General features: G+C 48.0%; 1 protein-coding gene across 1 annotated transcript; it reads right to left on the bottom strand.

Annotated features, from left to right (window-relative positions):
* Positions 1 to 1,209: 1,209 nt before the first annotated feature.
* On the bottom strand, positions 1,210 to 23,929 carry cngb1a (cyclic nucleotide gated channel subunit beta 1a). The gene is made up of 29 exons (XM_061814022.1): positions 23,574 to 23,929; positions 23,150 to 23,468; positions 21,049 to 21,137; positions 20,905 to 20,963; positions 20,735 to 20,831; positions 20,628 to 20,646; positions 19,442 to 19,515; positions 19,293 to 19,375; positions 19,078 to 19,215; positions 17,331 to 17,372; positions 16,751 to 16,844; positions 16,640 to 16,670; positions 15,176 to 15,281; positions 14,680 to 14,775; positions 14,464 to 14,612; positions 13,931 to 14,158; positions 12,629 to 12,837; positions 12,471 to 12,521; positions 11,544 to 11,630; positions 11,398 to 11,462; positions 11,220 to 11,342; positions 11,011 to 11,152; positions 10,773 to 10,932; positions 4,772 to 4,869; positions 4,604 to 4,687; positions 4,335 to 4,453; positions 3,483 to 3,629; positions 3,187 to 3,370; positions 1,210 to 1,478 (listed from the first exon to the last, which is right to left on the bottom strand). Exons 3-29 carry the CDS (start codon positions 21,121 to 21,123, stop codon positions 1,347 to 1,349), a joined length of 2,892 nt encoding a protein of 963 aa, XP_061670006.1. The 5' UTR covers positions 21,124 to 21,137; positions 23,150 to 23,468; positions 23,574 to 23,929; the 3' UTR covers positions 1,210 to 1,346.
* Positions 23,930 to 23,971: the final 42 nt, after the last annotated feature.

The following is a 23,971-nucleotide window of genomic DNA, read 5'->3' as shown; positions in this document are numbered from 1 at the left end:
AAAAGGAGGGAGTGCGTAGACCCGTTTTGCTGAACGTGGCAACATGGCAAGAAAAATGTTGCAGAATTGTTGACCTTCTCTGAAATGTACAAAATTGGTCTCCTTCAAGGTTAATAGAGCGTTCCGGTTCTCCGAAGTCACGCACATAACGCACAGCCAAGAATCCGGGTGGCTCTGCTTGTCTAAGAAGCCAACTTTTTGCATTTATTGCGCAACGGGCCGCAAAGGCAGCATTGATAGCAATCGGCAAGAGGACTACTTCCGGGTGGGAGAACTGAACTGAACTGAACTGATGTACACTAGCTACTTTGGGGCTTGTTTTTTTTTCTTCAGTTTCCTTCGAGAAAACTCTACAGGAGAATACAGAGGAAAGGATAAATGGAGCGGATGGCGCTAACAGTTGTACACAGAAGGGAATACGACCGGAAACCACGTGAAGGGTCACATCGGGGAGCAAACTGCCATCCAGGCTTTTTCTCACACGGAGGACGAATCTAGTTGCTTGACTTGTCCTTTGACTAATTTAGCTAGCCTGCTAGTAGTGCGTCGAATGCATCACATCCATAGCCTTAAACCCAGCAACAGAAAAGTCGACGCAGCGATTGTGTTAACTGCACGTGAGTATCGTTTCAAAGCAGATTTCCTGTGCCAATCTGAATTCTGGCCAGCGTTGCCATGTCATCCCAGGTCATTTATCAGAATTGGAGCCAGCGCCACACTGAAACATCTGGTGAGAACGTCTGCCTCACCGTTCAGCCGGGTTCAAATCCCGACCCCGCCTGTCTGCAGTTAGCATGTTCTTTTCCTCCCACCCTGACCCTAACCAAACACATGGAGACTCCAAATTGCCCGTAGGTGTGATTGTGAGCCTTAATAGTTTCATGTTTCTATGCACCCCGCAAATGACTGGCAACCAGTCGAAGGTGTTCCCCGCCTTTTTGGCCGAAAATAGCTGAGATAGACGCCGGCATCTCCGTGACCATTTGTGATGATAAGTGCCTCGGAAAAAAGATGGAGGCCCTCTCGTACTACAGCAAACTTTCGTGGAACGTTGTTCTCTCCTGACACTGCCCACACTCACAAGTACGAAGCTTCACAATCATCGTTCGAACCGGAGTGCGCCTTGCTCAAGTGACGTTTGACTGGGTTCACCGACGGTGCCATCGGAGAAGGATCCGACTTTTGGTACCCACAAGTCAGTGTGTCGCCGCCGTGGGAAAAGTCTTTATTGTACAAGCTGGACAAGATCTGAGAATTGTACGAATTACGCAGGGAGATGCACGTTAACAACAACAATGTGGAAGTGTTTGAAAGGAATCGAGGGAAGGTGAAGAGCCTGAAGTCTTTTACTCAGCGTCTTCCTGCAGCTTCTTCTTCTCAGCTCCACTATCTGCGTCCACCGACAGAAGCGCCTCCCCTTCCTTTGAAGACGTCACGGTGACAACCGACGAGCCGCGACGTCGAGGTGAGAGCGGAGCCTGTGAAGACATCGAAACAACACGGGCGTCACGCGCAAAGCCTTCCGCGGGCGTCTAAGCCAGCCAGTCGGCAAGCTAGCGGCCAAGCTTCGTTGGCCACCGGCAGTCCAGATGATGTCGGCACCTCACGCGTCTTGGACAGGCTCATGAAAACCAAGACGGACGTCGTCAAGTTTGTGTCGCGTCCAAACGGTCTCCACTCTCTCCCGTATCGCTCAAGACGCCCACGTCCAAACGTCACCTCACCGCAACTACCACCTTGGACCCGTTGCTCTTTTTTTCCTAACTTTGCGAACTTTAAAGTCAACATGAGTCCGAGTCGCCTAAATAACAGAAGTGATCACCCGGCAGGTTCACAATAGCGCGGCTGCGAATCACGCTGGCACAAATGGGATATTTTGTCACGATATATTGCGCCTTATAGCGCTGCCAACCGACATTAAGGGTTTGCTTGAGACCAGGGAAGTCCTGCGACGCAAATGTCAGTCCCTGAAAGTCATCGTCACTGAATCCAGATACAGTAATCCTCCGCTATGTTACGCTTTGAGTTTTCGCTGTATTCCTGATTTTTATTAAGTTATTCCTCTTAACTTTTATACTGTTTGCGTTGTCCATCCCGCGCTCTCTCTCTCTCTCTCAATATAAATGGATGTCAGCCCGCCACAACAGCATTTTTTTTGGCATGAGATAGTTCACCCCAAAACTTTCACAATAAATGATAGTATCGTTGTTTTTAATCCCACCACGATAATGATATTCGATCACAATATAGGAATGTCTTCTTCTTTTCCTTCGGGCTCGTCCCGTTAGGGGTCAACTTTTTCCGTGTGGACCTGTCTTCTGCATCTTGCTGATTCTGTTTGCCCTCATGTCTTCCCTCACGACGTCCATCAATCGTCTCTTTGGTCTTCCTCTCTCTCTCTCTCGCTCTTTTGCATCTTCACCACTCACTCTCTCTTGCCTCTGGACGTGACCAAAGCATCCAAGTCTGCTCTCTCGATCAACTTTGGCTGTCCCTCCCTGTGCAGAGCTCATTTCTAATCCTCGCCAACCTGCTCACTCCTCAAGAGAACCTGAACATCTCGACATCTTCATTTCGATTTCCTGTTCCCACTGTTTCATAAACTTTACCTTTCATCTTAGCAGAGACTCTTCTGTCACATAACGCACCAGACACCTTCCGCCAGCTCTTCCGACCTGCTTGGACCCGTTTCTTCACTTCCTTAGCACACTCACCGTTGCTCTGGATTGTTGACCCCCAATTATTAGAAGTGGTCCACCCATTCAAACTCGAAGACTCGGCATCATTTGCGCAACTTTGCATAACAGAATTTAAAAAAAAAAAAAAAAAAAAAAAAAAAAAAAACAGGTTCCCAGTCAATTGACTGTCTACTGTTGTTCGTACTCAACACGTATGTTGTACTCCAACTACCGGAGACAAATTTCTTGTGTGTTTAACATACTTGGCCAATAAATGTTCTGGCATTTACCAAATAGACATAAAGCTGCATTTCACAATAAGAACAAGTATGTAAAAAGAGAATGTCGTACGTGTTTAAATGAAGTGCTTCGATACAAAAAAAAAAAAAAATCCCTTTTCTCTTCAAGATGCCAAATCTCGACAGAACCGTGAAGTCTCAAGCAGGTCTTCCAGTTAGTGACGGCTGTTTAATCAGTCCACGATATCCACATGACCACCAAATCCCACCTGGTCCTGAGGCCGGCCATAGCTCTTCTGGACTTTGGCCGAGGCTCCCGCCGTCGCCGCCTCCGTTGTCACCCTCAGCGCCACATTGAACATTTTGGGAGTGTCAGCCCGAACCGGAATGACCTGGGCGACGTCTTTGCTGCCTCCCTTTTCGTCCGGCTTCTTGTCCTTGGTCAGCATGGTCCTGACGGACAATACGAAACGCACCCGATGAACTTTTCAGCTAAGACACTTTCTGACAACACACAGGAGGAGCTTGTGTTTTGTTGTTTTTTTCTTTTGTTTTTTTTTTTTACTTGGCCTTCTTGCGGAGAAGTTTCTGGGATTCTGGATAGTGGACCAGGATCTCGGCCAGGTCCTTTTTATCCAGGATGAACAGGTTGGCGAATCCGTGCGCCTTCACGTTGGCGGTGCGCCGGTTGCCTCCGCCCCCCGCCAACAAACTGACCAATGGGAGAGCAGAAGGTTGGCGCCATGAATTCATGTTCAAATACTTGCGTGTACATTAAGTACAACTTTCGGTCCACATCTGCCTCTAACTTTGAGTGGATCGGTTTGCAATGTAATGTCGTCGTTGTTGTTACGTTTATAAGACGGCCACGATGTCAGGATTGGAAACGATGGCAACAGGAAGCAGAACTGGAGGTCACGGAAATGAGGATGTTGAGGTTCCCTCTCGGAGTGAGCAGGTTGAATAAAATCAGAAATGCGACCATCGGAGGGGGTGCACCCACCACCCAGTGAGGTCCCAAGCCTGGGTGAAGCACCCCAACCAGTCCCAAGGGGAGGGTCCAAGGCAGCGGACAACCGACCTCAACACAAAAGTCGAGACGCACCCCGGTCACAAGTACCTCCCCCTACATGCCCCCTTTTGAGCGTATTGGGTGTGGACAAAGCCCAATTTGCAATGAAATCTACTATCTTTTAGTTTTGTGATTCCTGCATGAGCGAAATGACAATTAAGTATGTGAAGGTGTGAGGATGGAGGACTCAGGAGGTTGCCGTGAAAGAAACAATTCTTAGCCCATGTCAACTTCCCGCTTACATTGAGCTCTACTTCCTATCGTCATCCTTCTCTACTTCCCGCCACGTGCTGGATTCCATATGAGTTCACGCAAAGCTCGTCCACAGTCTTCGGGACAACTGACCTGATCTCTCCAAACACCGAACCTGCTCTGATGGTAACAAAAACTGTCTTGAGGTCCGGACCGCCGACCACTTGGACCTCGCCCTGCTTGATGATGTACATTTCTCTGCCGATCTCACCCTGCAAGACAGCACAAGCGCAAGCACAAGCACAAGCACACGTGCGCACATGCACACATGGACATACGCGCAGACAAGCAGACAAGCACTGGTGCACACTGACTGACTGACTGACTGACTGACTGACTGACTGACTGACTGACTGACTGACCTTCTTGCACACAAAGTCTCCTGGCAGGTAGACCACAGATTTCAGTCTTGTCAGCATGTCGAACACCATCTGACGATCACAACCCTGACGCACATTTGATGAATGCTTGGTGTCAACGTTTGTGGGCACGGGATGGGGGGGACCGGCGTGCACGCGGGGGACGCCGACCTGGAAGAGCGCCACCTTGCTGACGATGGAGTAGTTGACGTCCACGGCCATGTCCAGTCTCATTTTGGCGGGAAGTTGCACCAGCAACTCCTGCTCATCTACACAATACACAAAAGGTGACGGGTATACTACAGTATGTGACACATGACTTGACACAACGCGATACACGTTTCGAAACAATTTAACACGATACAATGTGATACGTAACACAATGTCACACAGACCTAATCACACACATGATGTGAGAGACACACAAGATGTGGCACACAGTTTGACATACACACACATCACATATGACACAAATACAATGTGGCACATGACCGCCAGCACGCGTGACAACATTTTGCAAAAACACAGGCACAATGTGACATGGCACAGTGTCACGGTCACACAATGGAACAGAAACAGACACGCACACACGCAAGACGTGACACAATCTGAGACACACACACACGCACACACACAATCTGACACGAACACAACGTGACACGCACACAAACAAAATCAGAATCAGAATCAGCTTTCTTGGCCAAGTGTGTCAAAAGTCGGTGCTGCCCTGGTCCAACATTCAGGACAAAGACCAGCAGAGCAACAAGAACAAAGAACAAGAGACTTTTGTGTTGGGAACTATTCCTGAAAAGAGTCCCAGATGTGCGAGATGTAAAGTCTTCTTCATTTACAACAGGGAAGAGATAAGCGTGTCAATGTCCCACATTGTGTTAAGCTTTACCCCTTTGCGGTTCCCGTTATAGTGCAATGACAGTCGTGCAAAGGGATCAGGTTGAAGTGACCAATCGTGCGATAGTCGACAAAATATATTTAACGTACGAAGGCTAATATCGGTTGGACCAGCAGGATGTGAGGGAGTGTCCCAACAATAGCACAAGGCAGAAAAATATTAGATTCGCTGATCAAGAATTTCATGACTTTTTCATTGGCAGAGGGAAAAAGACAGTTGGAATGCCTGTTAGTTTTGACTGCATTGATCTGGAGTGCTTTCCCGACAGAAGGAGCTGGATGTGGAGGGTCCGAAAGGATCCTGCCTGCTCTGGACCACCAGAAAGAGACCTCGGGGATGACCCCGGACATGCTGGAGAGACTATGTTTCTCGACCATCTTGGGAACGCCTCCGGAAAAGATGGAAGAAGTGGCTGGGGAAAGGGAAGTCTGGGCATCCCCGGTGAAGCTACTTCCTCTGCGACCTGGCCCGGAAAAGCGGTAGAAAATGGATGGATGGATGGATGGATGGATGGATGGATGGATGGATGGATGGATGGATGTCTGAAGTCAAATTTGACGAAAGCTCTCCTGGTTCATGTCAGTCAGCATCACCCAAATTATTTCATTCTATTTCTTCTTCTTCTTTTCCTTTCGGCTTGTCCCGTTAGGGGTCGCCACAGCGTGTCATCTTTTGCCATCTTAGCCTATCTCCTGCATCTTCCACTCTAACCCCAACTGCCCTCATGTCTTCCCTCACCACATCCATAAACCTTCTCTTTGGTCTTCCTCTCGCTCTTTTGCCTGGGAGCTCCATCCTCAGCATCCTTCTACCAATGTACTCACTCTCTCGCCTCTGAACATGTCCAAACCATCGAAGTCTGCTCTCTCGAATCTTGTCTCCAAAACATCCAGCTTTGGCCGTCCCTCGAATGAGCTCATTTCTAATTCTATCCAACCTGGTCACTCCGAGCGAGAACCTCAACATCTTCATTTCTGCCACCTCCAGTTCAGCTTCCTGTCGTTTCTTCAGTGCCACCGTCTCTAATCCGTACATCATGGCCGGCCTCACCACTGTTTTGTAAACTTTGCCCTTCATCCTAGCAGAGACTCTTCTGTCACATAACACACCAGACACCTTTCGCCAGCTGTTCCAACCTGCTTGGACCCGTTTCTTCACTTCCTGACCACACTCTCCATTGCTCTGTATTGTTGACCCCAAGTATTTGAAGTCGTCCACCCTCGCTATCTCTTCTCCCTGGAGCTTCACTCTTCCCCCTCCACTTTTCTCATTCACGCACATATATTCTGTTTTACTTCGGCTAATCTTCATTCCTCTCCTTTCCAGTGCATGTCTCCATCTTTCCAATTGTTCCTCTGCATGCTCCCTCCTTTCACTGCATATGACAATATCATCTGCGAACATCATGGTCCAAGGGGATTCCAGTCTAACCTCATCTGTCAGCCTATCCATTACCACTGCAAACAGGAAGGGGCTCAGAGCTGATCCCTGATGCAGTCCCACCTCCACCTTAAATTCCTCTGTCACACCTAAGGCACACCTCACCATTGTTCTGCTACCATCATACATGTCCTGTACTATTTTAACATACTTCTCTGCCACACCAGACTTACGCATGCAGTACCACAGTTCCTCTCTTGGTACTCTGTCATAGGCTTTCTCTAGATCCACAAAGACACAATGTAGCTCCTTCTGACCTTCTCTGTACTTTTCCACGAGCATCCTCAAGGCAAATAATGCATCTGTGGTACTCTTTCTAGGCATGAAACCATACTGTTGCTCGCAGATACTTACTTCTGTCCTGAGTCTAGCCTCCACTACTCTTTCCCATAACTTCATTGTGTGGCTCATCAACTTTATTCCTCTATAGTTCCCACAGCTCTGAACATCCCCTTTGTTCTTAAAAATGGGAACTAGAACACTTTTCCTCCATTCTTCAGGCATCTTTTCGCCCGCTAGTATTCTGTTGAATAAGTTGGTCAAAAACTCCACAGCCATCTCTCCAAATTGCTTCCATACCTCTACCGGTATGTCATCAGGACCAACTGCCTTTCCAGTTTTCATCCTTTGTAGTGCCTTTCTGACTTCCCCCTTGGTAATCATTTCCACTTCCTGGTCCTTCACTCTTGCCTCTTCAACTCTTCCTTCTCTCTCATTTTCTTCATTCATCAACTTCTCAAAGTATTCTTTCCATCTATTTAGTACACTACCGGCACCAGTCAACACATTTCCATCTCTATCCTTAATCACCCTGACCTGCTGCACATCCTTCCCATCTCTATCCCTCTGTCTGGCCAACCTGTAGAGATCCTTTTCTCCTTCTTTCGTGTCCAACCTGGTGTACATGTCTTCGTGTGCCTCTTGTTTAGCCTTTGCCACCTCTACCTTTGCCCTACGTCGCATCTCGATGTACTCCTTTCGCCTCTCCTCAGTCCTCTCAGTATCTCACTTCTTCTTCGCTAATCTCTTTCCTTGTATGACTCCCTGTATTTTGGGGTTCCACCACCAAGTCTCCTTCTCCCCTTTCCTACCAGATGACACACCAAGTACTCTCCTGCCTGTCTCTCTGATCACCTTGGCTGTTGTCGTCCAGTCTTCCGGGAGCTTCGGTTGTCCATCGAGAGCCTGTCTCACCTCTTTCCGGAAGGCCGCACAACATTCTTCCTTTCTCAGCTTCCACCACATGGTTCTCTGCTCTACCTTTGTCTTCTTAATCTTCCTACCCACCACCAGAGTCATCCTACACACTACCATCCTATGCTGTCGAGCTACACTCTCCCCTACCACTACTTTACAGTCAGTAACCTCCTTCAGATTACATCGTCTGCACAAAATATAATCTACCTGCGTGGTTCTACCTCCGCTCTTGTAGGTCACTATATGTTCCTCCCTCTTCTGGAAATAAGTGTTCACTACAGCCATCTCCATCCTTTTTGCAAAGTCCACCACCATCTGCCCTTCAAAGTTCCTTTCATGGATGCCGTACTTACCCATCACTTCTTCATCGCCCCTGTTTCCTTTACCAATATGTCCATTACAATCTGCACCAATCACAACTCTCTCGCTGTCTGGGATGCTCAGAACTACTTCATCTAGTTCCTTCCAGAATTTCTCTTTCAACTCTAGGTCACATCCTACCTGTGGTGCATAGCCGCTAACCACATTATACATAACACCCTCAATTTCAAATTTTAGTCTCATCACTCGATCTGATACTCTTTTCACCTCCAAGACATTCTTAGCCAGCTCTTCCTTTAAAATAACCCCTACTCTCCATTTCTCTTCCCATCTACTCCGTGGTAGAATAATTTAAACCCTGCTCCCAAACTTCTAGCCTTACTACCTTTCCACCTGCTCTCTTGGATGCACAGAATATCAACCTTTCTCCTAATCATCATGTCAACCAACTCCTGTGCTTTTCCTGTCATAGTCCCAACATTCAAAGTCCCTACACTCAGTTGTAGGCTCTGTGCATTCCTCTTTTTCTTCTGACGCTGGATCCGGTTTCCTCCTCTTCTTTGTCTTCGACCCACAGTAGCTGAATTTCCACCGACGCCCTGCAGGTTAGCAGTGCCGGGGGCGGGCGTTGTTAACCCGGGCCACGACCGATCCGGTATGGGATTCTTTAGATGAACGCTTATATTTGTTTGGCACAGTTTTTACGCCGGATGCCCTTCCTGACGCAACCCTCAGCATTTATCCGGGCTTGGGACCGGCCTACAGATTGCACTGGTTTGTGCCCCCATAGGGCTGCATTTATTTCATTCTATTTAAATGCTTCAATAATGAGAGAGAGAATTTCTGCGAGGTCCAAAGTTCACGTCCATCTCCTTAGTATGGAGTCACATTTCCTTTGAACTGCATGAGTTGGCTCAAAGGTTTTGGCTTACCTTCCCCAAGCTTCTGACGGTACCCTGCTGGAGTCCCGGCCCATTCCTCCTGACACAAGTGAGTCAGCTCTGTTGCTTGCCTCGCTCGCACACTCCTTTGCGCGTCGCCCCGCACATGTTCGTTTTGGCTTCCCGCCTGATGTCTTGAGATGTTGTCTTAATATCTCCGTGTAATGCTCTTTCTTCTTGTTGTTTGAAGAGGTCCAGTTGCCGCTTTGGCAAAACAGCCCCACAACATGATGCTGCCACCTCCATGCTTCACAGTTGGGATGGTGTTCTCAGGTCTACAAGCTTCCCCATTTTTCCTCTGGATGTAAGGTTGGTCATTATAGCTCAGAAGCTCCGCTTTAGTTTTCTCACACCACAGGAGACATCCCCAGAAGTTAAGATCTATGTTTTGGTGTCTTTTTTTGCAAGATGTAATGTGTCTTTTTTATTCTAGTCTCAATTCTTAGTGAGTGGCCTCTGCTGAAGTTCTCCTAAAGTTGGAGAAAAACATCAAGAACTCACTGTGGATAACGACACTTTCTTAACAGCTTCATCCAGCATCTTCACAAGGTCTTTAGCTTTTGTTCTGGGATTGATTGACACATTTTGGACCAAAACACGTTCATCTTTAGGACAACAAACCCGTCTCCTTCCTGAGTGGTGTGATGGCTGGACATGATCCGGATTGTTTATATTTGCGTCTAATTAACATGGCACCTTCAAGTATCTGGAAATTGCACCCAAGGATGAGCCAGATGTGGAGCGCCACAATTCTTTCTCTGATTTCCTGACCGATTCCTTGTTGATTTTCACAAAATATCAAACAAGGAAGCAGTGTTTGAAGTGTGGCATTAAATACATCCCCAGGTGTGCCGTCAATTACCTGTCAGTCCGTTGTCAGTCAACCTATCAGGAGCTTCCAAAGCCATGACCTCATCATCTGCGTTTCCACATGTTCTTTAAAGACATAGTACTTTTTGTGTGTGTAAAGTTTTGACCGCAAGGGGGAATCCTTTCATTATTTCATTATTGTGGTGTTAAACCAAATTAGATAATTTTTGGTGATCCTGACTGACTTGAAAAGAAAGAACTTTAGTCTGATTTGACTTCAGTGAGACAACAAATGAAATGTGTTCAACTGTACATGAGAAACATGTATATACATACAGAAGCTGATCAAATCTGTCACAGACTGATACAATATGAAACAAAGTCAATGTGATGCGCACAGAAACCTGAAACGTAATATGTGACATACACACACACAATGTGACACATACAGCATGTGACGCACAATGTCAGACGCACACAATGCCAGACACCCATTCAAGCACGGATGCGCATACATACACACAAATACACGCAGAGAGTCACTGCACGTTACCTAGCATCCCTTGGCTCTTCCACGTGTAGTCGTACCAGGTCTTGATGCGGTTCTGAACGGGGTTGGGAATGTTGTAGGAGTTCATGTACTTGGTGGTGCTGTCCATGCAGGCCCGGTAGTAGTTTTCCCCCGCCGTGGCCGCCCCCACGACGTCCCTCATCTAAAGCGTGTGGTTGAGACGTTGAATTAAAACTCAGGTGGGTCTGCGATGGGGGAAATTCTTTTAGCTTCCACGCACTTGTCCGATCATGATCGAGAAAGCAAAGACTCCGACAAAATAGTTGATGAGCTGGAAGCAGATCTCAAAGACGGTGGTCGGGTCCGGAAGTCCTCCAATGGTGATCAATGTCTTCACCGCAAAGTAATAGCAGCGGATGTACCTGGACACGCGTGCTCAAGCTCCATGTTAACAGGCTCAATAAGCGTAACGCAAGCGGATTTCCTTACGCATTGCCTTTTCCATCGTACACCCACTTGGTGGAACCCAAGCCTTCGTAGTCAGAGCCCCAGTAAAAGAGGCACGCGTTGATGTGCAGAGAGTAGAGCAGGTAGGTGGAGGTCCGGATCACCCTGACAGAACCGCCATTTCAGCGTACAGTCAGACACCAAAAGGCGTTCAGCTCACCTGTAGATGTAGGCCTTCTTCATTACCGCTTCCATCCTGTCATTGAACTCGAAGAAAACGTGGTACTGACGGAGACGCGTCTCAGGTTAATCACTTCATTAACAACACAAAGACTTCAAAAACAAAAACAAAAACAACAGAACAACCTTAAGCAGACGAGGGAATCTCAGCAGAGAGTTGACTCCTGTCCAGTAGTAGAAGATCTCCATGGGAAAAAGACTGATGACATCCATCTGGAGAAAACAGCAAGCCAACAACTTTTACAAGGGTATCTAAGGTGCTTCTAGCCTTACTCTTGAAGGCCTCTTGACAATCTCGAGGGTGTTTTCAGAATAGATGTACATTTGTTCTAGACGGGGCCTTGAACGGTTTTAGCTCGACTCAAGAATGCCTCTGGATACGTTCCAGACTGCTTCTACAACAGGGGTTAGGGTTTCCATGACTTCGATGGTTTGGACACGTTCAGAGGCGAGAGAGTGATTATGTTGTTAGAAGGGTGCCGAGGATGGAGCTGGCGGGCCAAAGAGCGAGAGGAAGACCAAAGAGAAGGTTGATGGATGTGGTGAGGGAAGACACTAGGGCAGTTGGGGAGTTAAGAGAGGAAGATGCAGGAGAATAGATGTACATTTGTTCTAGACGGGGCCTTGAACGGTTTTAGCTCGACTCAAGAATGCCTCTGGATACGTTCCAGACTGCTTCTACAGCAGGGGTTAGGGTTTCCATGACTTCGATGGTTTGGACACGTTCAGAGGCGAGAGAGTGATTATGTTGTTAGAAGGGTGCCGAGGATGGAGCTGCCGGGCCAAAGAGCGAGAGGAAGACCAAAGAGAAGGTTGATGGATGTGGTGAGGGAAGACACTAGGGCAGTTGGGGAGTTAAGAGAGGAAGATGCAGGAGTTAGGCTAAGATAAAAAAAAAAAAAAGATGACACGCTGTGGCGACCCCTAACGGGACAACCCCAAAGGAAAAGAAGACGAAGAAAAAGAATTGTCTGTCTGTTGCCATACTGGAGCGTCTTTGTGTTTTTGACAGTACTTGGCAAATAAAGATGATTCTGATTCTGCAGAGCAAACCTTGAACCTCTCGGTCGTCATGTAGTTTTCTCTCATGGCCTTTTTGTCGCACTGAAACAGAATGTTAGAAGATAGCATGAGACAAGGAAGAAGACTGGAAGATGTCAATGTATAAAGACAAGCAGACAAATTGTGAATTTGTGTTTGTTGTCCCTAACCACGATGTCTCCCCCGGAGACAAACTGTAAGCGGGGTTGGAAGACCAGGATGTCCATGATGTAGATGAGGTCGCAGGTGTAGTCAGCCAGGAGCCACAGGTTGAGGTTCTCCGGGCTCTGGTAGGGAAAGGCCCAGCGTATGGGTATCAGCCAAACATTCCAGTTCCAGGCTGCCACCACTAAGAACAGCCACACCACGTAAACCAAATCTGAAAGCCCACACAGGAACTTGTTATAGAAGGACTCTTGACTCACAAAAAAAAAAAAAAAAAAAAAAAAAATGTCCAGGCGAATGATTGAACAGGTCTATGCTGGGGGGAAATGGAACTTCACCGTGGATATTTGTTCTGGACTGGTCCTAAAGTGGTCCTACCTTATGTCTCGAAAACCTACACAGCTGTACTAGACTGGTTCTACACTGATTCGAGATTTTCTCTAGAGTTGTAGTTGACTGGTTTAATAGGCTTGTAGTTGTTTTGTCGCTAAAATGTGTTTTTTAAGTGTTGTGTACTGCTTTGAGGCTGCTTCTAGGGTAGGTACAGATTTGTCATGGAGTGATTCTATAGGTGGTTTGAACCTGTCCACAGCATGGCTCCAGGGTGGTCCAGACTCATTTTGAAAGAATAGCTTTTCAGTCGTACTCAAACGCTTTGAAGCTGGTTCTAGAATAGCTGTTTCGTTCATCTAGACTAGTTATGAAGTGGTACGAGGTTGTCCCGAAAAATTCCTCGAGCATTGTTCTTGAATGGTTCAAGTGGTATTTGTATGTCTCTAATGTGCACCCCGAGAGTTGTTCAAATCTAGACTGTTTATAAAGTGAAATTGTTTCTAGTTTCCCCCGAGAATATCTTTTCACTTGTTCAGCACATAGCCCTGTCCTAGGCAGGTTCTCGCTCCTCTCTGCACTGCCTCTAGATCTGGATTACATTTAGCTTGTCAATTTGTCCTAGACTGCTCCTCAAAGTGTGCCAGCTAGATTGCTTTTGACGTGTTTTAGCGAGGCGCTACAATGGTGCAAGCCACTTTCTAGAATGTGTTCAGATATGTTGTGTTCTAATCAACCCTGTGAACAGGTCCATTTGCAAGAGGAACAAGATTCCATGATGGAAATGTATCCTGTATCCTTGATCGGTCCTGAAGTGGTTCTAGCTTGTCTTTTGAATCCATGTAAAGGTGCTCTAAACTGGATCGAGCTAGTCACCTGAATGCCTCACATGTGGTTACAGATGTTTTGTTTTTTCCTAACGTGATCCTAACCCATTTATAGGATCTATGCGGATGTTAAGTAGGTTTTATACTAACCAGTAAACGGGTCGATGCTGGAGGGGAACCGGAACTCCACAATGGCTTGGAGCCATTTGGGCATGCCGGGAAATTTTAGAATTTTAACAGCATGTCTTAGAAGTTGAAAGTGCAAGGCTGCCTCGTCTTCTTCTTCTTCTTCTTTCTCCTTTCTGCTGGTGGGGTGGTCCAACTCGTCTTCTTCTCCCGGTGGGGGTGGGGGTGGGGGTGGCAGAGCCTTGCTGGGAGCTGAAGTCACATGACAAGGTCAAAGGGCAGAATTCGCTCCCTTTAATCCCTATAGAGCCGATACTGTACAGTCACTTGGTGAGTAAGTGCAGTAAATTATCCCCCATTTAGTGTCCTCAATCCATTTGATTAAATAGTACCGAAAAATGATTTTGTGTTTCCAGGGTATTGCGTGACAAATTCATGTGTTGTGGCGTGAAAATATCATAAATACTTTAACTTTGGGTGTCAGGATGATGTGAATGATTTCTGCAACAGCTGAGGTCAAATCGATTCTATTCTATCTGACTGACGTTCAGACTCACAGGTAGCGGGACTTTCCTCCTCCGATTCATCCGGGTCAAGCAGACGGTCTTTGTAGCGTTCCGTCCGACCTTTGAAGAGCCGGACCAGCTGGCCAAGGCGGTCCTGGACCACCACGCTGCCGACGCTGGCCGCTGACGCCGGACGGACGCTGGCAGACGACCGATGGACGTGAGGATAACGGACAGATTGATCTGGCATATGCGGTTTCTACTCACTCTGCAGTCAGCAAGTCACTTTGACTAGACCAGGACTTGAGCTCTCCCCTCACTGACTCTTGGTCATCACCGTCAGCAGAGAGATCGGCGGTCCAGCTGGACCAAGTTTAACAAAAATAAACAGCTCGAGGCAAGCACACTTTGCTCTTATTTGGAGAACTCGACAAGCAAGATCATCTTTTGATCGCCAAAGAGATGTTATACGATTGTCTCCCGTTTTTTTTTTTTTTTTTTTTTAACAACAGGAGAGTGAGAACATGTGTGGAGAAATACTTTTATATCATTTCGTAATTTGCAGTGTGTTTGAAGTGTATGGAGGGATAAAGGTACAGTATATATATATTTCAAAAAATTAATTCATAACAGGCTCTTTATATCACAGATTTGAACTGTGATTGGGACTGGAACGTATCCCCCGCGATAATCGGGATTTCACTGTCCAATTTTACAGGGAGCCCGATCTCTTTTGTAACTTTTGGCAGCCGTTGAACGTCACCTGTGTTTTGACAGAGCGGCGTCGGCCACACTCAGCATCGGGATGCGGCTTGGTGGCGTGAAAATCTCTGGGGGGATCACACCTTTTCCTGCTTCCAGCCGCAGACCTGCTGGACCACCACAACGAGATTAAATATCAGAGAATGCACACTTGTCATCAGGGGGGGAGTCAGCTAGAAGGTCGACGTGGATATCTAGCAACCAATTCATCGTGACACCGTCACGTGTCGTTCTCTCTGGCAAAACCCCCAAAAAGTCCTTCAGAAAATTGGCAAAATGGTGGGAATGATGAGTTCAGCCTTCTTCTCGAATTCATTAAGATCCATTTGAAGACAAAACGATATGCGAGATGGGCCACTACCAAAATCCATGTTTGTATATTTCAACATGTACATGAATTAGAAAATAGATATGGAGGAAATTCAGATATGGTTGGCATTTGGTCTGGGACTGGCTACTTAAACCCATCCATCCATTTTCTTAGCCAGTTGTGCCTATGGCAGCCGTCAACGGGCAGGAGGCGGGGTACACCCTGAACTGGTTGCCAGCCAATCGCAGGGCACATCGAGACCAACAGCCGCACTCACAATCACACCTAGAAAACCCATGCAGGCACGGGGAGAACATGGAAACTCCACACAGGCGGGTCTGGGATTGAACCCGGGACCTCAGAACTGCGAGGCCAACGCTTACCAGCTGAGCCACCGTGCCGCCCTTTGCTAAAATCATTGAAGTTAATTTTTTTCCACATTGCTATACACACAGCGCCCCGTGTTGACAGAAAAAAAAAAAATACTAAAATATTTTCAGATATCTTAAAAATTGAAATATCACACAGTCACAAGTATTCAGAATCTTTGCTCAGTATTTAGGGCAAGGACCCATTTGAGGCAATACAGCCATGAGTGTTTCTGGGAATTCTGCAACAACTTTTTCACTCATGGATTTGGGAATTCCTCCTTGCAGATATTCTTCAGTTCTGTCAGGTTGGATGGTGAACATCGGTGCAAAGCCATTTGTAGGTCTCTCCAGAGATGCTCAATTGGGTTGAAGTCAGGGCTCCGGCTGGGCCATTCAAGAACAGTCTGAAATCACTCTTTCCGTATTTTATCTGTGTGCTTAGGGTCATTGTTTTGTTGGAACGGAAACATTTGGCCCAGTTTAAGGTCCCGAGGACTCTGGAGGTTTTCATCCAGGATATCCCTGGACTCGGCCGCATTCATCTTTCCTTCAATTGCAACCGGTCGTCCTGTCTCTGCAGTTGGAAAACACCCCCACGGCATAATGCTGCCAACCACCAGCTTTGTTTTTTTAGCAAACTCCATGCGGACTTTCATTTGTTTCCCACTGAGGAGAAGCTTCTGTTCCGTTGCTTGGCGTACGCTAACCCTCTGCGGCACTCAAACTTCTGACTGCATCTACCTCTACAAGAGCGACTTGTGAAGATTCTGAAGAATGTTGTCACCTTCATCCGTAGCCTCTGCTCCAGCTTCAACCTGAAAGTCAATCCACATCATTTCAGACTTGACAGTGGCAATGTGAGAGGGCAGCCAGTCAGGCTCGAGGGCGACTTTACCTGCCCGGAGGACCTCAAGGGGTCTTTGGTCTCAGAAAGGGCGTTGACTTCTCCTGGTCCTACTGAGCTTTGAGTGCCACCTTCAGGCAGGCACCTGCTGAGCACCGTGCAATAAGGAAGGATGCATATCATTATTATTCTTACAGTGGTACCTTGAAATGTAAAAACACAAAAGTTCGTATTGTATGAATAACATAAAAGAGAATGGACTGAATTAAACAAGTTTTAATAGATTTAATGACTTTATGTTCAGAGAAGCCGAAAGTCACAGCGACGTGTTGCATGCGTGTTTTTAAGGGGCATGGTCTAGTCAGTGAGCTCAGGAGCTAAAACTGAATTTGGCCGGTCATTCTGCGTGCGAGCATCTGGGCGACAGCTGTAATCTACAGCAGTCTTCTGATTTTGTGGTGGTGTTTGACTGCTTGTCACAGGCACTCAAGAGTCATGGTCGTGCCATACTTGTTTCATTGCAGCCCTTCAAAAAAGGAACATTGTGTCTCACTTGGACATCAGTCCACAGCCTGCTTCGGGGTAGTGTTAAGGTTCGGAGATGATCTATTCAGACAAGAAGTTGACTTACCCGGGCTCGTCCTCATTTTCCTCCTCCAGGATGTTAGGAAGTCTGTCGACCAAAGAAGACAAAATGTTCACATCGTCAGACCAAAAAAGCAGCAGTCTCAGTAATCTTAATGACTACAGGCCTGTCGCCTCGACATCTGTGGCCATGAAGTCCTTTGAATGCCTTGTACTGGACCACCTCAAGAGCGTCACAGGTCCCCAGCCGGACCCACTGCACTTTTCTTATCAAGCTAACAGCTGATGAGTCTGCACTTCATCCTTGAACATCTCAACAGCGAGGGAAGCTATGCGAGGATCCTGTTCATGGCCTTCAGCTCTGCATTCAACACCATCATCCCTGAACTCCTCTCCTTCAAGCTTCTCCAGCTCAGTGTCTCGCCTGCCATCTCCCAGTGGATCGACAACTTCCTGACGGGCACGACACTTGTGAGGTTGGGGGGGGTGGGGGGGGGGGTCACCGCCTCATCCATCCTCACTGTCAGCACCGGGGCAGCGCAAGGATGTGTCCTCTCTCCTCGACTCTTATTGCTCCACACAAACGACTGCTCCTCAAGGCACCCACCTGTCAAACTCCCGAAGTTCGCAGGTGACATCACAGTCATCGGCCTCAGTAAAGAGGAAGTGGTGAGACTGGAGCTTTGGTGTGGACTACACGACCTAGCGATGAACACTCTTAAGACTGTGGACTTCAGGAGGCCTCCTTCACCACAGCTGCCCCTCACTCCGTCCTTCTTATGTCAACTGTCGAGACCTTCTTGGGAATTACAGTCTCACAGGACCTGAAGGGGGAGACAAACATCAACTCCTTCCTCCAAAAATCCCAGCAGAGGATGTACTTCTTGTGGCTTCAGAGGAAGCACAGCCTGTCACAAGATTTGTCGAGACAGTTCTCCACAGCAGGCATCCAATCGGGACTGCGTACCTCCATCACAGTCCGGTTTGGGGATGCCACAAAAAATAAAAGACAAACTCCAACTGCAACGGACAATCAAAACCACTGAACGGATCGTCGGCATTATCCTAGCCACCCTTGAAGACTTGCATGGCACTCAAATTAGGTCCAGACCGGGCAGGATCCTTTCGGACCCTGCGCATCTTCTAGCCACCAGCTCTTCCAGCTCCTTCCGTCGGGTAGGCGCTAGCGATCAATGCAAATCAAAATTAGCATTAGATTTTCCCCTCTTTCAATTAAGTCATGATATTCTTAATCAGAGAAGTTAATATTTTCAGCCTTGCGCCGTTGTTGGGAGCCACACACTCACATCCTGCTGGTCCAATCAGTATTGGTTCTGTATTGATAATATATCCTGTAGACTATGGCGCAATTTGTCACTTGAAACTGTACCCTTTGCACAATTGTCATTGCGCCGGTCTATAATGGCGAACCACGAACAGGGAAGGGCACTCCGGATAAGCCGAACATAATGTGGGGCGTTGACGCGCTCTCACTGCTCTAAATGCTACAAGGCTGCCCCTTGCACAAGTGTGACTCTTATGAAGAATGCTTCCGATGGATTGAATGTCTATTTTTCTTTGGTCTTGTTTGTTTGTTCTTCTTTTCAGTACTCAACTTGGATGTCGTACTCAGGCGGCACCGACCGCTGGAGACAAATTTCTCGTGTGTTGTTACATACGTGGCCATTAAATCTGCTTCTGCTTCTGACGTGATTCTACCGTGAGGTTCTGCGCCGAAACTCACATGGACTCCATTCAAGACTTTCCACCCAGGACGGGGAGAAGCGACTCACTGCTCGTTGGCCTCGGGCAGACATCGGATGACGATCGCGGCCGAGTGTTCCGCCTCCAGCTGTCGGAGGGCTTCCTGCGCCGCCTTCCCGGCGGCCTCCTCGGCCAGGCGGGCGGCCTCCAGACGCCGCCGCCCGAGTCTGGTTCCGACACGTCGCGCCGAATCACAATTTCGCATTTCTCGGCACGCAGAGACGGCAAAGACGGGAAAACGCACCTTTTCTCCACTTCAGCCAGAACCGCCTCGCCGGCATCCTTCTTGATATTCTCGAGCAGCGGAATCCAACTCACATCTCCGACCTGCAACACAGCGCACGGCCAATAGGACGCGGCCTCGGGTCTCAGTGCGACCGGACAGCGGCTCACCTCCTCGTCGCGCCCGGTCTCGAGGCCGTCACCTGCTGCCGGCTGCCGTTCCCGCTCCTTCTTCTTCTGAACGGCTACAAGTAATTAAGTGGCAGGAGCGAGTGAAAGGTTAACAGGATCTTTGTGCTCAGTTGTTTTGTTGGTGACGGGCCAAAAATCCGGAAATGTCCAAATTTGCTCAATTTCCTTTTTGGTCACAAAATCGATAGCACCGGTCAGTCCTCGTGCGGGTCAATTCACGTTTACAAATGATCGTCCAATCTGAAGTCTTGAAAATTGTTTGCTCTCTTACGCTGGGTTAACATGCAGACTTTTACCCTGTATGTCATTTTCATATCTGGTTGACTATTTAAATGATGCCAATCGGGTGAATAACCGTGCAAAAGATGTCATCCACGTCACATTGATCAAGATGCTGCTCTGTTGTCTGTGTAGCGCAGTAGTTGTGATTGTTTGACCACTTTTTACGACAACAACCGCTTGATGAGAGACAAGCACTGAAAAGCAAAGTCCCAGTCACATGTGAGCTCCGGCGGGCAGCCGCGTAGCCAACGATGTTGCCACGCGTTGACTTCAGAGCGCATGCGCAGACAGGACGGAGCTTGAATATAAGACGCGACTTTGGATCGTTTTGGGGGAAGGAATATTCCAGCCCTGTGAAACCGAATGAAATTCCGTTTGCATTGGGGCTATTCCGACAGAGGTTTTGCCAATCGACTTTTTTGTTCCGTTTGGTCCTCTAAAACAGATTGTAATTCAAATACAAGGCTGATTGTAAGGTGGGCTTTTGATCATGCAATAATTGTATCCATCCATCCATTTTCTTAGTCACTTATCCTCACAAGGGTCGCAGGGAGTGCCGGAGCCTATCTCAGCTGTCAACGGGCAGGAGGCGGGGGCAAACCCCAAACTGGTTGCCGGCCAATCGCAGGGCACGAGTAGACAAACGACAGTTGCACTCGCAATCACAAGTCGGGGCCATTTTGAGTCTCCAACTAACGCATATTTATGGGATGTGGGAGGAAACCGGAGTGCCTGGAGAAAAGCCACGCAGGCGGGGCCGGGATTTGAACCCCGGTCCTCGGAACTGTGAGGCCAATGCTCTATAGCTTTGCCGCCGTTTCGCTTCCAGTGAGATTGTCTTGTCCATAAATGGTCAAATCCTTTAATGACAAGTAAGTCTCACCTGCCGCCGGCGCAGCATCCTGAAAAACACCAACAACACACACATGCGCATGAAATGACCCGAGGGCGGAGCATGGCGAGCATCACGTGCATTGTGGGAAACGAAACCTCGGCGGCGGCCTGACGGTCGTTCCTGCTGACGACGGCCGGAGGGAAGACTTTGTCCAGACCTGGGCTCATCCGGTCCGCCGCATCCTTCCCCTTGCTGCAAAAAGTCAACGTTGAACTGTTCAACTTTCCTCTCCATTTTCAAACTACAAGTGACGCTTGAATGTGACCTGCTCGCCGATGACGCCGCTTCCTGTTTGGACTGCTCCTGGATTGTTACCTCCTGCCCCTGAAAAAAAAAAAAAAACAAAGTCACGGAGAATGAACGAACACAATTGTTCCAACCCACACACACACACACGCACACGTCTGACCGTTTGGGGGTCGGGCTGGTGGAGTTGCTTTGTCCCGGGGGGTTGAGGAACAATTTGGAGCAGCCAGCTCATCATGATGCCGATTTTGACTGCGAAAGGTTAGCAAGAACACAATGAGCTCGAGTCCACCTGTCTTCTGAATGACAGAATGAATGAACGAGTTCATCATGGAGAACGAGTGAAAGGATGAGCCAAGCCGGCATGAATAGAATGAAGGAATCCCAAATGCATGAGTGAATGGATGACTCGATGGACAAAGTGGATTTGGCGCGGTTGTGGCACAGTCTCATCCAATGAGTGACAGGCAGCTTCATCCTAATCCTGCTCATCCTCGCGCTAGCTTTAGCATGCTAGCATTTGGCAATCACGTTGCTCCATTTCCTTGCACTCGGTAACGTGCGTCACATGTGACTCATTTGGTGGAGGGGGGTCCACTGAAGGCCTCCCTTTTATGACGACCACCACGCTTGTTGGACATTTCGTCGTTGTCGAAGTGAGCCAGCCATCATTTGGGAAAAAACAAAACAAAACAAAACCAAACCAAAAAAACCCCAATATGAATATGCGTATACTGTATATAAATAGAGAGTATGTGAATATACTGTACGTATGGAGATAGCGAGATTATGGATGTGGACGGAGAGATTTAGCTGGCAAGCAAAATATGTCTTATTATTAGGACGTAAGCTGCCTGATCCCCACTTCCCATTCGGGCTCTCAGGGGATTCAAACACAAGTCCCCTGGCCTCCATGATGATGACAATAATGGTAAAAGAATTTCACATTTACACACAGGTCCAAACATCTCTACGCAGTTTTTCATTTTTAGTTTTCTTTTTTTCGTTTTTGTTGAATGAATGCGGCACAGTGGAGCGACTGGTAAGAGGGGATGACCTCACAGTTCTGAGGACTGGGGTTCAAATCCCGGCCCTGTCTGTGTGGAATTTGCACATTCTCGCCGTGTCTGCGTGGCCCTTCTCCGGGCACTCCGTTTTCTCCCACATCCCCAAAAGACGGACTCATTCGATACTCTAAATGGCCCCTAGGTAGGATGGTGAGCGCGAATGGTTGTTTGCACCCTGAACACCTGCCCATCGTTGGCGAGGATAGGCCCCGGCACTGCGGCGACCCTAGTGAGGATAAGCGGCTCAGAAAATGGATGGATGGACATTTCAAAGAATGCAGAGACATTTTCAAAGATAACATCTTGAGAGCACACAAGAGCTATGGATAATGCACAAATATTCAACGAGAAAATAGAGCAGCAATTGTAATCATAACTCAGCGATGTGACAGGAAGGTAACCAACCACGAACCAGGGGTCACCATTTTTGACCCTTGGAGCAGCCTTACAAATAGGTTTTCCTGTCCCTGACTACAGTTCGCCACTACTTCTCACACACGTCTGCAATTAGAATCTCCAAAGAGGATCTGTTATTGACATTCACGCCGGGACTCGATTCCGCCGAGTCCAAAAGATTGACTTCAGGTTGCTCAAAGGCTTCAAACAGAAGAGTCGGATTCTCAATGACCGTTCCTCTTTATTTTCATCTGCGGTCCGGCAAAAACAAATCCGTCAAGGAATCCGACGGTTTGGTGTCCCGCATCCAGGAGGGCGCGGACTGGAATCTTTTTCTTTTTTGGTCACGTCTCAAACTGGCAACGACTGAGCTGCAAGTCGTGGACGGAAAAACACGTTTGCCAACCGGTCCAACTTTGGCAATCCTGCCCCAGTGAGAACCACATGACAGCTGTGCTGATTTTTGGGACGCTCGCTCTAAAATGACTATAGATAGCAAGTCATTCATATTTTTCGGATTGTTTTCAATCCTTATTCTTATTGTTGTCATGAGCACGCTTTGTTCTGAATGTCCACATTGGGAAATAAATGTTATTAACAAGGCTAAACAAGATGACCATATGGCACGTGAAGCGAGAAATATGTGAACCCCGACCTGACCGACTGAGTGACCTTCCAGAAGAATCGCCGCCGGACAACAGAACCAGATCCAGAACCAAAAGCAGGAGCAGAGTGTGATCAACGTGGATGTGACAAGTGTGAGGATTTACAGGACCCATCTAAGAGGATTGCTGCACTTACCGACGCACGTTCCAAAAAGGCGAACAGGAAGTGTACGCAACCAGTCGGGTCATTCCCGTGTGGGTCTCCTTTGATGGACTTCTGAACACTGTCCCGGCCTCAAGCTGGGCGGGGACTTGGTGCATCATGGGGCATTACCTGGGGGAGGGGCATTGGGTCCCTCGCTGCTCTCGGGTGGAGTCCTGGGTCCAATCCCGCCTTTCGATCGATCGATCGGGCGGGGTCCTCGGCATGGAAATCAGAATCGGCTTTATGGCCGAGCGTGTGACAACACAAAAGGAATTTGTCTCCGGCAGTCGGTACCGCTCTGAAGAAAGAACTAACAATAGACAATCGAGTAAAATGTCACAGTTGTGCAAGATCCTCTCACATGTTGTGGCAAACAACTCATGAATGTAACTTTCTAGGTTATCCCCTCACTCACACGCTGGTCCTGTTGATGTTTAGTTTCCAGAACCACTCGGAGCGCACTTGAGTTGCGACCCTTTTCCTGCATGCTTCCTCTCCTGCCGTGTCTCAGCCCAGAAAGTTTTCTTTCGAGTTGACCGTGGTAGGACTCGATGCGTTAAACGGCTGACGAGTTCTCGTCATCTGCTGGATCTTGTTCAACTTTCTGCCACCCGTTCTGACTGCACCGACGGCTTCCTTTCCGGCGCTTCTGCCGAGACTCCTGCTAGGGACTGTCTGCGGAGGACGGATTCCCGTTCCTGTCATGTACGGTACGACGATGATGATGATGATGATCGACATTTGTGATACATTGAACAGAAACGACGACGACGATGATGCCAACGATGAGGAAGATGTGTCCTGGCCACATTG

This window comes from Syngnathoides biaculeatus, chromosome 3 (assembly GCF_019802595.1).
Source record: "Syngnathoides biaculeatus isolate LvHL_M chromosome 3, ASM1980259v1, whole genome shotgun sequence".
NCBI lineage: Eukaryota > Metazoa > Chordata > Actinopteri > Syngnathiformes > Syngnathidae > Syngnathoides > Syngnathoides biaculeatus.
Note: the sequence above shows the minus strand (reverse complement) of the source record. Positions and strands in the feature narration are given on the sequence as shown.